At 46.2% G+C, this 12,681-nt stretch overlaps 1 protein-coding gene across 2 annotated transcripts in view; it reads right to left on the bottom strand.

The window, feature by feature from the left end:
- The window catches only part of Ccdc93 (coiled-coil domain containing 93), a 75,394-nt gene that overhangs the window by 29,769 nt on the left and 32,944 nt on the right, over positions 1 to 12,681 (bottom strand). For both annotated transcript variants that reach the window (NM_001025156.2, NM_029955.3), the window contains exon 12: positions 544 to 660. In NM_001025156.2, coding sequence (NP_001020327.1) covers positions 544 to 660 — 117 coding nt within the window. The remainder of the gene's footprint in view (positions 1 to 543; positions 661 to 12,681) is intronic.

Genomic DNA, 12,681 nt, shown 5'->3' with positions numbered 1-12,681 from the left:
TTAGCTGTTCCAGTGAAACTTTATTCATGGGGATGCAGAGAGCTTAGGGGAAAAGCGCCTACTATGCAAGGCTGAAAACTGAAGACTGGCTCTCTAGAACCCATGTGAAAAGCTAGGTGTCAGTGTGGTAGCTTACCTTTAATTCCAGAGCTTAGGAGGCAGAGACAAGGAATAACCCTGGCAACAGCTTGCTAGACTAGTCAAAACGGTTCAGAGAGGCCTTGTCTCAGTAAATAAAGTGGACAGTGATCAAGGAAGGCTGGCGTCTACATATCCATCAGGTTCACATATGCACACCCATACACAAGTACCCCCACATACCTGCCACACACATACACACACACACACACACACACACACACACACACACACACTTTACAAAAGTACATGCAGCTAGATGGACTGACGCCTGTAGCATGCCTGCACCAGAGCCTCCTTTGACCAGTTTACCACAAGGCTCTCTCTCATTCGGTATCTCCTGACCAACTTCTCCTCTCTTGGAAGAACGGTCACTACCTGGAGTGGAAGTAGAAAGACACTCACCTCTTCCAGATGTTTGCTCTTCTGCAGAATCTGCTTATTCAAGGAAATGACTTTCCGCTGATGCAGCTGGGAGGTTCCTAACTTCTCTGGACTTTCTTCAGCGGACAGCTCAGACTGCTGTAGGAAAACCCAAAGCAGACAATGAACTCATTTCTATTCAGGTTGTCTATCCCTACTCAGTGTAAGCAAGACAGTTCTGGGCAGCCAGTCACAGCCATCCAGGGTATCTACAATGTCCTGCTCAGGACCAAAATCTAGACAGGAAAAGTCTGACAGAAACTGAGGCAGCCTGTGCTTTGGAGGAAGGGAGAGAGCATGGGTGCAGGCTGCCCAGCTAAGGTCATGATGAATTATCCAGGCAACAGAGGGTCCTGAGAGGGGGACTCAGGGCTCTTAGCGATTTCTTCATAAGAACACCTGGAATCATGCAGTTATAAGCTGGAGCTAGAGAGATGGCTGAGTAGATATAAGCACTTGCCACCACACCTAATAATCCCCCAAAACTTAGGCAGAAGGAGACTCTTATAGGTACAGGTTGTCCTCTGATCGCCACATGTATGGGATGGTACATGTGAAAACATAGATATGTACATACACACAGACACACACCCAAATGTAAATAAGTGTAATGAAAAATGGAATAACCTATAAACTGATTCATTTTCATTAAAGTTTTATAAACATAAAGTTGCAAAGTCTAGTCATTTCCGAGCACGTATATATGATAAGCAGCAAGTCCGCCCACTTATCTCTCCCCGTTCCGCAGGCCACTCTCTCAACTATTTCCTGCTTCATCCCAAAAGGAGTAAGTTGCCAGAGAAGGCAGGTGGTAAATTTCTACAGCTGGACACGTGAGATGGGGACGAGAAGGCCAAGCACACACAGGCTTAAGAACTGGAGGCAGGCAAAGGAGAGATTTCTGGGTAGTGAGTGTCACGGGGTAAAGGACTGACATTTCCTAACAGGTACTGACTACTACTAAGGAACGATGCAAAGATGGTGGCAAGGGCTGGAGAACAACCCCCAGGCCCATCATAGTGGAGGGAGAGAACCTACCCCAAATGTTGTCCTCTGACTCACATGCATGCTCCCCCACCTCTGCTAGTAACACCATTAAGAGATAATGAAGAGTTTGGGTTTTTTTTTTGTTTTGTTTTGTTTTTTTAAATTTGCCTTTCTGTTTAATGACTCTGGAGTTTGGAAAGAGTGTGCTGGGTAAGACCACAGTGAAGAGCCAAGATTAACATTCTGTATACTAGAGGCTGACAGGCCAGAAAGGAAATAGAAAACCCTTGGAGCCGGATAGACAGCCCAGCAGGTAAGAGTATATATACACTGCTTTCGGAGGACCAGAGTTCAGTTTCTAGCACGATTGTTCCTGGCAGCTAACAACCATTGTGAACTTCTACTTGGAAAGCTCTGATGGCTCTGGCCTTTGAGAGCACCTTCATGCACATGCGTGTACATGCACATACAATAAAAAAAAAAAAGAAACTAAACATCAGGTATCACAACCCAGCACTTCAGAAAACGCCCCGCCCACTAACATGCTCGAGTGACGGTTAGTATCCACTGTCAAGTTGGCAAGCTCTGGAATCACCTCACAGGCAACCCCCAGGCACACTTGTGAGGGGGAAGATTGATTGGCTCAAATGATGTAATAAGACCGACACTAAGACACTCAGCTTGCTGGATTTCTGGAACGGGAATTAACATTTTAAGATTAATTTTGCCTACATCAAGGTACAACCTATAGCCTGGTGAAGGATAAACTCTTTCTGAACTACTTGACGGTAGAAGAAAAAAAATGTAGGAGGGATCCCTAGTCCAAGTCACTTCAAAGCCAGAGTTACAACGAACTCACCGTACCTTACCCGCTTTGACTGGCCCATCCTCAACAGTATGATTCATTTGGCCCTGTTTGTAGCTTGCACCTCATTTCCGAATGAGATTTTAATATCCAACCTAACCCCTGACCCTGCCCTCCAAAACAGCACAGGCACAGCCCGAGGACGTTTGCCATCACTATCAGAATTACACAAGCCTGCTGTTTTGTTTGGAATAATTCATTTCCCATCCCTGCCCCCCACCCCCTCAGTACAGTGTGGCTCTGTTTGCCCAGGCTGCCCTAGAACTAGCATTGCAGCTGAGCATGCCCTCAAGGCTCCACCTCTCAAGTGCTGGGGTCACAAAAGTGCAGAACCATGCTTGGTGTATGCAGGGATGGGGACCAAGCAAAAGCAAGCATTCCACCAACTGAGTCACATCTGTCTGTCTGTCTGTCCGTGTGCGCGTGCGTGTGTGTCTGTGCATGCATATGCACACACGCACAATATCCCACTCTGTAACCCAGGTAACTGGTCTCAAATTCACAACCCTTCTCCCTCCCATCAACAGCTTTTATAGTCAGTCTCTGGAATAAAAACTGCCTTTTTCTCAGCTTCTTTTTTAGTACATGCAGCTCACATGCAGCTATTCCAAGCCATATCTCTAATATTTACTTACAAGTCTTTCTTGAAGGAGACCAGTAGATATTTTGATTTCCAGAAAAAGGATTTTTCAAACTATTTGGTCTCTCTCTGTCTCTTTCTGTCTGTCTGTCTCTCCTCTTGTTTTCCTCACCCATAGCTGAATTTTGAGCAAGCCTGGAGAGGCTCTCTTAACTTCTTTTTATAGGACTCATAAACACTAAGGTGGTACCTGCAATCTCCACACGCATTTTGTCATGTCTGTGCAGTGTAATTCCCTAGATGTTACATGTGACATCGTTGCTCTAATGTTGACATGGAATACATTGATTATTATCCATAAACAAATCAATCCACAAGTTCCCCAGTCTTCAGAAAATTTTAGGAATCTTTGAACAGGGTGCTGAAACTAAATGTGTTGAGAAATATTTCTTCATCCAAAGGGTCTTCTAGTTCACTTGTGACAGTTATTCTTGGTTATCAACTTGCTTTGGATTTAACTAAAACCCAAATGGCTGGGCACACCTGTGAAGGGTTTCTCTTGATTAGATAATTTGGGGGTCACACTTTCTGGTGGCAGCTTATATAAAGGACATGGAAAAAGAAAGCTTTTGCCTATTTGTCCTTACTCTTGCTGGCAAGTTCATCTATCCTGCTGCCGAGGCATTCCTTCACTGGTATTCAAGTCTACTTCTTTGGGATTCTGATGTAAGTTGAAGACCAGCTGAGACATTTATCCCCATAGACTGAACAGTATTCGATTCTTGGACTTTCCACTTGAAGACAGCCATGGTAGCCTATAAGCCACTCTAACAAATCTTGTACACACACACACACACACACACACACACAGAGTTCTGCTCCTTAGACAACCTTGACTATTACACTTGGTAATCTACTCAGTTCCTGGAATTCAACAATGGACCTATTGTTTGGGAAGCAAATGAGTTGACAGACCCCACCAAGGGTTTTAGGAAGAATGAAAATTTTCTCTCTCCAATCCACTCTCTCACTGAGAATCATATAAATAGAAAATGCATGCGCACAGGAAGAACCCTTAAGTCTTTTCAAATCTGTTCTATCTTTATTACAATATGTTCCAGGAAACAAGGGCTTTCAAAATCTTTCTGCTCGTACTAAGTGAACGTATACATGCAGCCCCAGAGGATCTTACAGTCTCCATCTTCCTGGATGGGATTACAGATGTGCGGCTGCATCCCACTTTTTAAATGGATGGTGGGGATCTGAACCCAGGTCTTCATGCTGTGTGGTAAGCACCTTACCCACCGAGCCATCCCTGCAGCCCCTGCAGTTTCTTAAACTTTCATTTATAAAGTGTTCCTTCACGTTAACTAACTCAGGATCCTGACTTCTATCTCCATGTTGACCCTTTTCTCTAGTCTAAGTGAAGTGGTGCTTCAGGAAGCCGCTGGTCCAGATGGGAAGCCTTTCAACAAAGCAGTTTATCCTAGAGCTATAGTGAAGATGTTCTTAACCTAGTCTCATTGCTTTTCAAACATACTTTGTATTATACACTCTAAATTTTTGTTTCTCCCAAATTATCTTTCTAACAGCCAGGAGAACCCAGACTGAAGGCAGAAAACAGGCCCTTAAAACAGCCTAGCTCATCTGACACTGGCTGACTGAAAGCTACAGCAGGAGAACAGGCTGAAGAGGACCAAGATACACCACACCTTTAACAATGGTGCAAAGTTGGTAAGATGGCGAAGACAAGATGGGGCTTGACAGCCAACCCTCCATGGGAACATTTTAAGTCCTTGGTATCTTAACAGTCTGTTTATAAAATACAACATCTGTTCTGAAAAGGCTGAGCATCGACAAACACGCCCTGTGTCCCCACCAGGAGCAAGGGTTAATATGCTGATCTCATTTTGTTCAACAATTGCAGATTAAGAACGTGCCTGTAAAACCACAGAGTGGATTAACAGGCTCGGCTGCAGAGCTCATGTTTTCTAATATGACAGACAGAAATGACACCTGTTCTTAGGGGAGATGGCTTTAAATGTCACTTGATGGCAGCAGTCTAGTTCAAAATATTAAACACCCAAGAGAAATAAGAAATGATTACATTTCCTACATTGGTATCCTGTCAGAATCGAAGGAGCCCCTGAAGGTTACCTATGTGCTAGCCTGCATCCCTGTTTCCCATTTTTCAGCACTGAAGATCAAACCCAGTGTGAGCGAAGTGCTCTACCCCTCAGCTACATCCCCACTTCTAACTTTCTTCTAGTCTAGGAACCCCCTCCCCCATTAGTCCCTTCCGGCCACAATCTAGTCTCCAGGATGAGAAAGGGAGGACCCTGCAGCCCACCTTACATGGGGGTCGAAGCGCTCCACAGTCATCAATGGAACTTAGGTTTTCCGACATCTTGTGAGCCTCCAATTGAAACCAAGCAAACAGACAACAAACCACAGCTATGAGCTAGGAAGACGCGATGCAAATCCGAGAGGCCAAAATGTAAGTGAATGTGGGACTCCAAAGGCACGTGCCCTCACGGAAGATGGCTTACTTCCTTCAGGGTATTTTCCAAAACCTTGTAATGTCTAGCTTTGATTTTTACAGTTGATCAATAAAGACTCCACATTAGCCTTGGCTTCAGTGTAAAAGGAAAAGGTACACAATAAAATTTGGCTAGCTTCTTGGAGTTCTGCCATCTAAATCCATAGTGCTCCCTGCATGCCCATAAAACTGCCAGCCAGGAGTCAAGTGTGCACACCTGCAACCCCAGCACTTGGGAGGCACAGGCAGGAAGATCAGGAGGTCAGATCATCCTCACATACAGACTGAGTGGAAGCCAGACTGAGCTCCGTGAGACTCTGTCTCAAAACCCAACAGAAAACACCTGCCAGTCAGGACTCTAAAACAGACCAGTGTTGAGGTGTACCCGAGTGCCCAAGAAACAAGACGAGATCCTCCCAGGAAGGACAGAGCTGAAACCTTCTGCCTCCAAAAACTTCCACAGAAAGTTTTTAGTGAAATATGGTGAATCCACAGTCACAACTCACAAGCAGGCTAGACAGGTAGCTAAGCAGGTAAGCCTGTCACCAAGCCTGACAACCTGAGTTTGATCCTCTGACCCACATGACGGGAGGAGAGAACAGACTTCTGTAAGCTGTCTTACTGCCCTCCATGGGAGTCACCCAGGTGTGTATGCCACGGTGTGTACACACACTCCTAGCATGTACATGTAATCGAAAAACTCCTGGCAGTCAAAGCACTGAAGCCAGCAGGAACAGACAAGAGAATCAGGGCCACTAACCCCGAAACACACTCGCCTGTATGTGACAGTTCAGCTTACAGAGAAGCACCCACAGTTAGTCTACAGGACGATGTCCCTGTCTCTCACTGTTGTCTGCTGTCCTCTGGACATACAGTAGTGTGCAAGTGACCTTCTGAGGCACTCCTCATGGACCAACCATCCACTCTCCCTGATCCATGTTCTGCTTCTTTTTAATGTGTTTGTGTGTGTGTGAGTGCGAGTGTGTGTCTGGGTAGACATGTACACACATGAGTAGCAGTCATAGAACAACTCTAAATGTCGATCAGGGGTTGTTCACTCTTTTCCTGTGAAGCAGGGTCTCTCATTAGAACCCGGGGCTCACTGATTATGGTAGTCTGTCTGGCCAGCAAGCCCTGGGGATCCTCCAGTCTCTCTTCTTCAGCATTGAGATTACAAATGTGCCCACCATACCTACACCCACTTTTATGTGAGTTTTAGGGACTGAACTCCGGTCCTCATGCCTGTGTGATGGCACCATCTCCGAAGCCCCCCATTGTCTTTACAACTATTGTTAGAAGCCATTACACATAACCTAGAAACAGTGGCCAAGTCACAAAACCAGGGCAGTTACATAACATGAAGACAGAACCTCAAGTAGGCACATAAAGTATTAATTTTTTTCTTCTGGGCCCACCCTATCAGATTTAGTATATAAACGTCCTTAAGGCCTCTAGGTGCTAATTTAATGAGACCAGCATGTTCCTGTGGGAAATCACTATCTCCAGTCTACAGAGGCACTGCCAATCACAGATCCCAACTTGGATACAAGGAATGGAGTGAGAGGAAAATAAATGACCGGAGCCTGTCACACCGAGATGAATGTCTCTCAGGATTTAATATAGAAATATGAGAAGAGGCTGTCTGACTAAAACAGTTGGCCAGGCCTTCAAGTGAAGGCCTTAAGGAAGAAGAAGGCCAGCACAGGCAAAGGGTCCTGACAAAAGCTGAGTTCCCAGGAAGCCCAGAAGGGAGCCGGCCAACATAAAGCTCTCCCTCGAGTGCTCTAGCAGCAGCATTGCTGGGACGCACACTGGCCAGGCCCGTGGGTGGCAGAACTGAAGAGGCACTCTTTTCCAGTCAGTTCACACTGTTATGTGAACAGGTCAGCCCTAAAAGGGGCAGTCCTCGGTGGTGCACTGAAGGCAGGGGGACAGGAATGGAAAGAACGTACAGGCCAGATGAGGGCGAGGGGTGCTCTGAGACGCTGTCTCTTAGGCAGGACAAGCGCACCACAGTGGTGACCTACCTCATGGATGGCTGTGATTACCTGCACGAGACACTTGTAAGATCAAACCAGCCAACTTTCCATCCTAGGGGTAGTGGGAGGAGGGCATGAGGTCACCTGGTGACCCAAGGAACTACTGGCTGTTGCTGCTTGCTGTGGGGAAGGAGAATCACATTCTTTATTGTGTAGCCATTAGTAGGGTCTGCCCATGCTACAATAAACAGTCCTCACCTGGGCTTATCCAAGTAGCCTTAATTAAACTCAGTGGGAGACACACACACACACACACACCACCACCACCACCACCACCACCACCACCACCACCAGCAAAACACAAAAGATACAAAATCAGGAGAATTTTTTGGGAAGAAGGGCGCAGTGGGAATGGGAGAGGTGGTAATTGGGGCAAAAATGACCAAGATACATTATAGACAGACATGTATGATATTGTCAAATAAAATACAAGAGTAATGTATTTTAAGGAAATAAAATATAAAACAAAAATCATCATGTGTGTGTGGGGAGGGGAGAATGTACCACCTGCAAACCTAGGCTGAGCTGCTTCGGCATCTGAGCTCTCCAGAGGGAAGGTTCTTTCCTCTGCAGTTCTGCATGTGCTTGCTTGGACCAGCCCCAGGTCTAATTATCTGCTGAGACAAAGGTGCTCTCAAACTGGGTGCCAGAGTGCAGTCCTCAGAAGGTCAGGGGCGGGGCCTTCCAGAACCAGCTGGGAGAAGAATGCCTTCCATAAATAAGGCTCTTGAGGACATGAGCACATGTCCCCATGGAAATAAGATGACAGAGGAGGCACAGGAAACAGCACTGGGCTGGGATGCTGTACTTTACCTCAGAACTGATACTGACTCCTACTCCTTTTGTGTGTGCATGCGTACACATGGATGGAGATGGGGAGACAACTTGCTGGAGCCAGTTTTCTCTTCCCCCCATGATCCTCAGACTTGGTAGCAAGTACCTTAATTGGATAAGCTATCTCTTTTGCCTAAAATACTATACTTTAGAAAGAGCTATTTGAAAATGTTATAATGTGTTCTACAGTGACATGAAAAGTCACTGGAAGCTGGGCGTAGTGGAGCACGCCTTTAATCCCAGCACTCGGGAGGCAGAGGCAGGCAGATTACTGAGTTCGAGGCCAGCCTGGTCTACAGAGTGAGTTCCAGGACAGCCAGGACTACACAGAGAAACCCTGTCTCGAAAAACCAAAAAAAAAAAAAAAAAAAAAAAAAAGTCACTGGATACCCCAGAAGAAACGTCTATAGTTTCCACAGGCCAGAAGGTGTCTCCTGAGCTTGATCCCCATTTAGTTACTGGTATGTGCTTGTCGTATATATGAGGGCAAAGGGAGTGCATGCCTTGGCTTACTACAGGAGGAAAAAGAAAACCAACTGACTTTGTCTTCTGACTTTACACATAGAACACGCACATGTGTCTAACACACACACACACACACACACACACACACACACACACACACAATGATGACAGCAGTGGTAGTAGTGGTGATGATGATAAAAGAATGACGACAACGATGAAGATGGTAAAAGGAACTTCAGTAGCCAGAAGGCTTGTCGTGCTGTGTAAGCCCCAGGCTGTACTAGGTTCTCTTACTTCTGTGGTTCGTCCATACCTAGTGCACTCATCCTTTCCAATGCAGTACAAAGGCAGTCGGTGGAGGTGTGCATGCCTGAGGAAGCACGTGGTTGCTGCAGGCTCAGAAGAAGAACTACAGAGGGCACATACATTCACCCCACCCCCCCATGACCCTCCAGCTGGCTAAACAGACAGGCTGTAAAGGCAGGTGGTCCTGCACGAACCAGGAACGTACTAGAGCTGCACACGAATGAAGAAATGACTGAGCCTCTATAACCTGCACTTTCTTCATCTGCAAATGTATATAACATTACAGACTTATTTCCTCGGCACCAACAACCGTGGTATTTAGTAAGTGAGTTGCTCAATTAAACAATAGAATGTGGTCCATTTTGACAGCAACAGACAAGGACAAATATGTATGAAGAGGGAGGAAGGCAGAAGGTCTTAAGCAAGAAGACAGCTTGGAAAAACCAACTTATCTCAGCCAGCGAGATGCTCATTGAGTAAAGGCACTTGCCACCATGCCCGACATGAGTTCAACACTAGGACCCACATGGTGGGAGAGAGAACCAAGTCTAGACAGCTCTCTTTGACTTTCACAGATAAGTCACAGCACGCACTCTCCTTGCTCCCATACATACAAACACACACCCAAGTAAATAAAGGTGTAAAAAAGAGAAACAGTTAAATATTCTTTTAGCATTAAAAATGCTGGGCTGGGGAGATGGTGCAGCATTCCTACAGGCAGAGACAGAAGAATATTCTGGAAGCAAATGGGTCAGCAAGGCTGTAGAACTCAGCACAGAACAAGAGAGGTTTCAAACAACATAGAAGGTGAAGACTGACTGCCGGCACATAAACAGTCATGAATTAAAAGTGTACAAGATGCCAACAGAGAGGACATGCAGACTCTGTTTGCAGAACACAGATCCCCTACACCTTCAGACCCACAGAATCCCCCCAGAAGACCCATCAGGACCTCCCCCAGACATATCAGCTAAGGCTGACTTAGCTGGCTAAGCACCAAGGCGACAACATGCCAGGTGGTGACTCAGCAGCAGCAGCATTAGGGCTCTTCCAAGGACCCTGCATATGCCCCGGCCTGGCTGCTTCTTAGGATGCCCCTGGGATTAGTGAAGTCAGAGTAGTTTGCACAGTCAGGCTGTTATGTTGTCTGCAAACCACAGTGAGAGGCTCCTCTCTGGAGAAAGTTAGATATCAACAATAAAAGGCTTCGTGAGGCCTTCTAGAACATTCTGAGAGTGTCAGGTAGGAACAGGGAGATGGGACCTACCAAGCCCAGAGCCTCACTCGTGGATGACAACTACAAATGCTTTGTCATACCCCCCAACCTGCAGCCTTACAAGAACCATAGTAAACTGAGTTAGCTATCTCCCAGCCTGCGTTGAAACACGTGGGCTACTCATCACATCACGCTGTCAGAAGAACCTGTGAATCTTAAAACTGAAAGCTGAGTCTGACACTTATTTTCTTATTTCTTCCTCACTTTTAGATCCCAAAGCCTAGCCCTTTTCTTTCAAGCACTTGCTTTAGGCAGGCTGTTCAATTTATCCCTTGTTGGCAAAAATCTTCTTTACATTCTACCCTGCGAAAGTGGGGGGGTCCTTTCTCCTCACTAAAGAAAAATGCACACAGGTAACAGTCCAGCTTGGACAATTCTTAAATGGCACTAATGGAGTCTGCTTGGAACACTTTGTCTTCATCTCTGACCACAGTGGTACTACTCCTAACAAAACTGATAACAGCAATGCCCATCTCAGAGGACACCAGAGCCCAGTTCCAAGCCAACCTATGGTGCTGAGACAAGAAGGCAACAAAGCAATAGGTGTGGTGTGTGGGAGCCCATGTTGAGAGTCAAGGTCACAGGCCCTTCCTTATAGCATCCAAACAGAGCTAAACCTTTCAACACCATCTTAACTAGCTGCTGTGCACCTCTACAGAGGTGTGACATGCAGCAATAAACCCAATGCGACCCACGAGTGGGGTCCAGGTTGAACACAACCAGTCTTTGGCTGGATGCAACAACAAGACAGAAAGAAGCAAACACAACAGCAAGGTTTCCTGATGGAACCTGAAGCAAACAGAAGGATAAGAAACAAAGGTTGGTTTGTATTTTAAATTAGACAGGAAACACAAAAGCAGAGTAAAGCTCAAGTGTCACAGGGAAACAAAGATGTTCTCTGACAAACAGTAGTAGGGTAAGTGGATACAAATGGAAAAGCCTCGATAGACCTGAACAGCAGAATCAATGAAACCTAGTGAAAGCATTAATCGCAGTAAGAGACTGAGGGCCAGAGAACTGGCTCAGGAGGTAAAGATGCCTGAAGCCAAGCTTGACAGCCCAAGCTCACCTCTTGGGACCCACAGGGTAGGAGGAGAGGACCAGGCCTCACAAGTCATTTTCAATGACTTTGGCCTCCACATGCATGCCCCATGCTAACAAGCAGGCATATATTATACATGTAAACAACCCCCCCCCCCGACACACACACAGAAACAGACATATACATAGATAAGCATACACACAAACATACATGCAGACACATATGCACACAAACATATACACAGAGATACAGACACATGCATACACATAAATATATATACACACAGACATATACACAAATACCAATGCACACACATACATAAATACATATACAGAGACACACAAATCCACATATATGCACACAGAAACAGACACACAATTACATTTATACACAGGCAGAGTGGAAACACATCTAGTTCTCCTTCCTCTTGAACTTCGCTGACTAAAGCTCTTTACAGGCAGTCTAGAATTATGTCAGACTCACAGCCTTGCTACTTAGATCGACTGACAGGAAACCAGGACACTTCTGGGGCAGTGATTTTTATTCCCCTTTCACAACTATGAATTGCAATCTTTTGAGTTTACTGTACATTTACAGTAGGCAAAATCTCTCTTGGTTCAGTCTCAGATGGCACGCCAGTGCTCCCCTTTCTAGGTGATACATGCAAAGACAGACCTTTTGGAGTCCATGAGAGCTAGGGAAAGCCATGTTTAGAAGCATACCCTTGGACGACAGGGAAACAGGAAACCCACCCCAGACATCGACCTACGCACTGTCCTGCTCTGAAGCTCCATGCCTTGGAGACCTCACTTTGGCCCTAGGGGAGAGCAATTCCCCAAGCACCCTTCACTCAGAGCACAGATGAGAAAGGAGGGACGAGCTAACAGACCCTTCTGATGTCAGCTCTAGTCACAAACTAGCCCCAGTCCAGACTCACCCTGGAAGTGAGGAGGCTCAGTGAGGCTCAGGTTAGCCTGTGGGCATGACTGTGAGAGAATTGTGTAGTTGGGTGGAGTGGGCAAGGTACACAGGCAACATTTCATGGGCTGGGCCCTGGGCAGAGGAACAGGAGAGGGAGCCACCGCTCGCATGCTCATGCTCGCATTAACTGACTGCCCTCTGCTCTCACTGTGGCTGGGAGCAGCTGCTTCACGTTCCTCCTGACTCCACCTCCCAGCAAAGATGGA

The sequence above is a fragment of the Mus musculus genome, chromosome 1 (genome assembly GCF_000001635.26).
Source record: "Mus musculus strain C57BL/6J chromosome 1, GRCm38.p6 C57BL/6J".
NCBI classification, from domain to species: domain Eukaryota; kingdom Metazoa; phylum Chordata; class Mammalia; order Rodentia; family Muridae; genus Mus; species Mus musculus.
The sequence above is the reverse complement of the archived record's forward strand: the minus strand, read 5'-3'. Positions and strand labels throughout refer to the sequence as shown.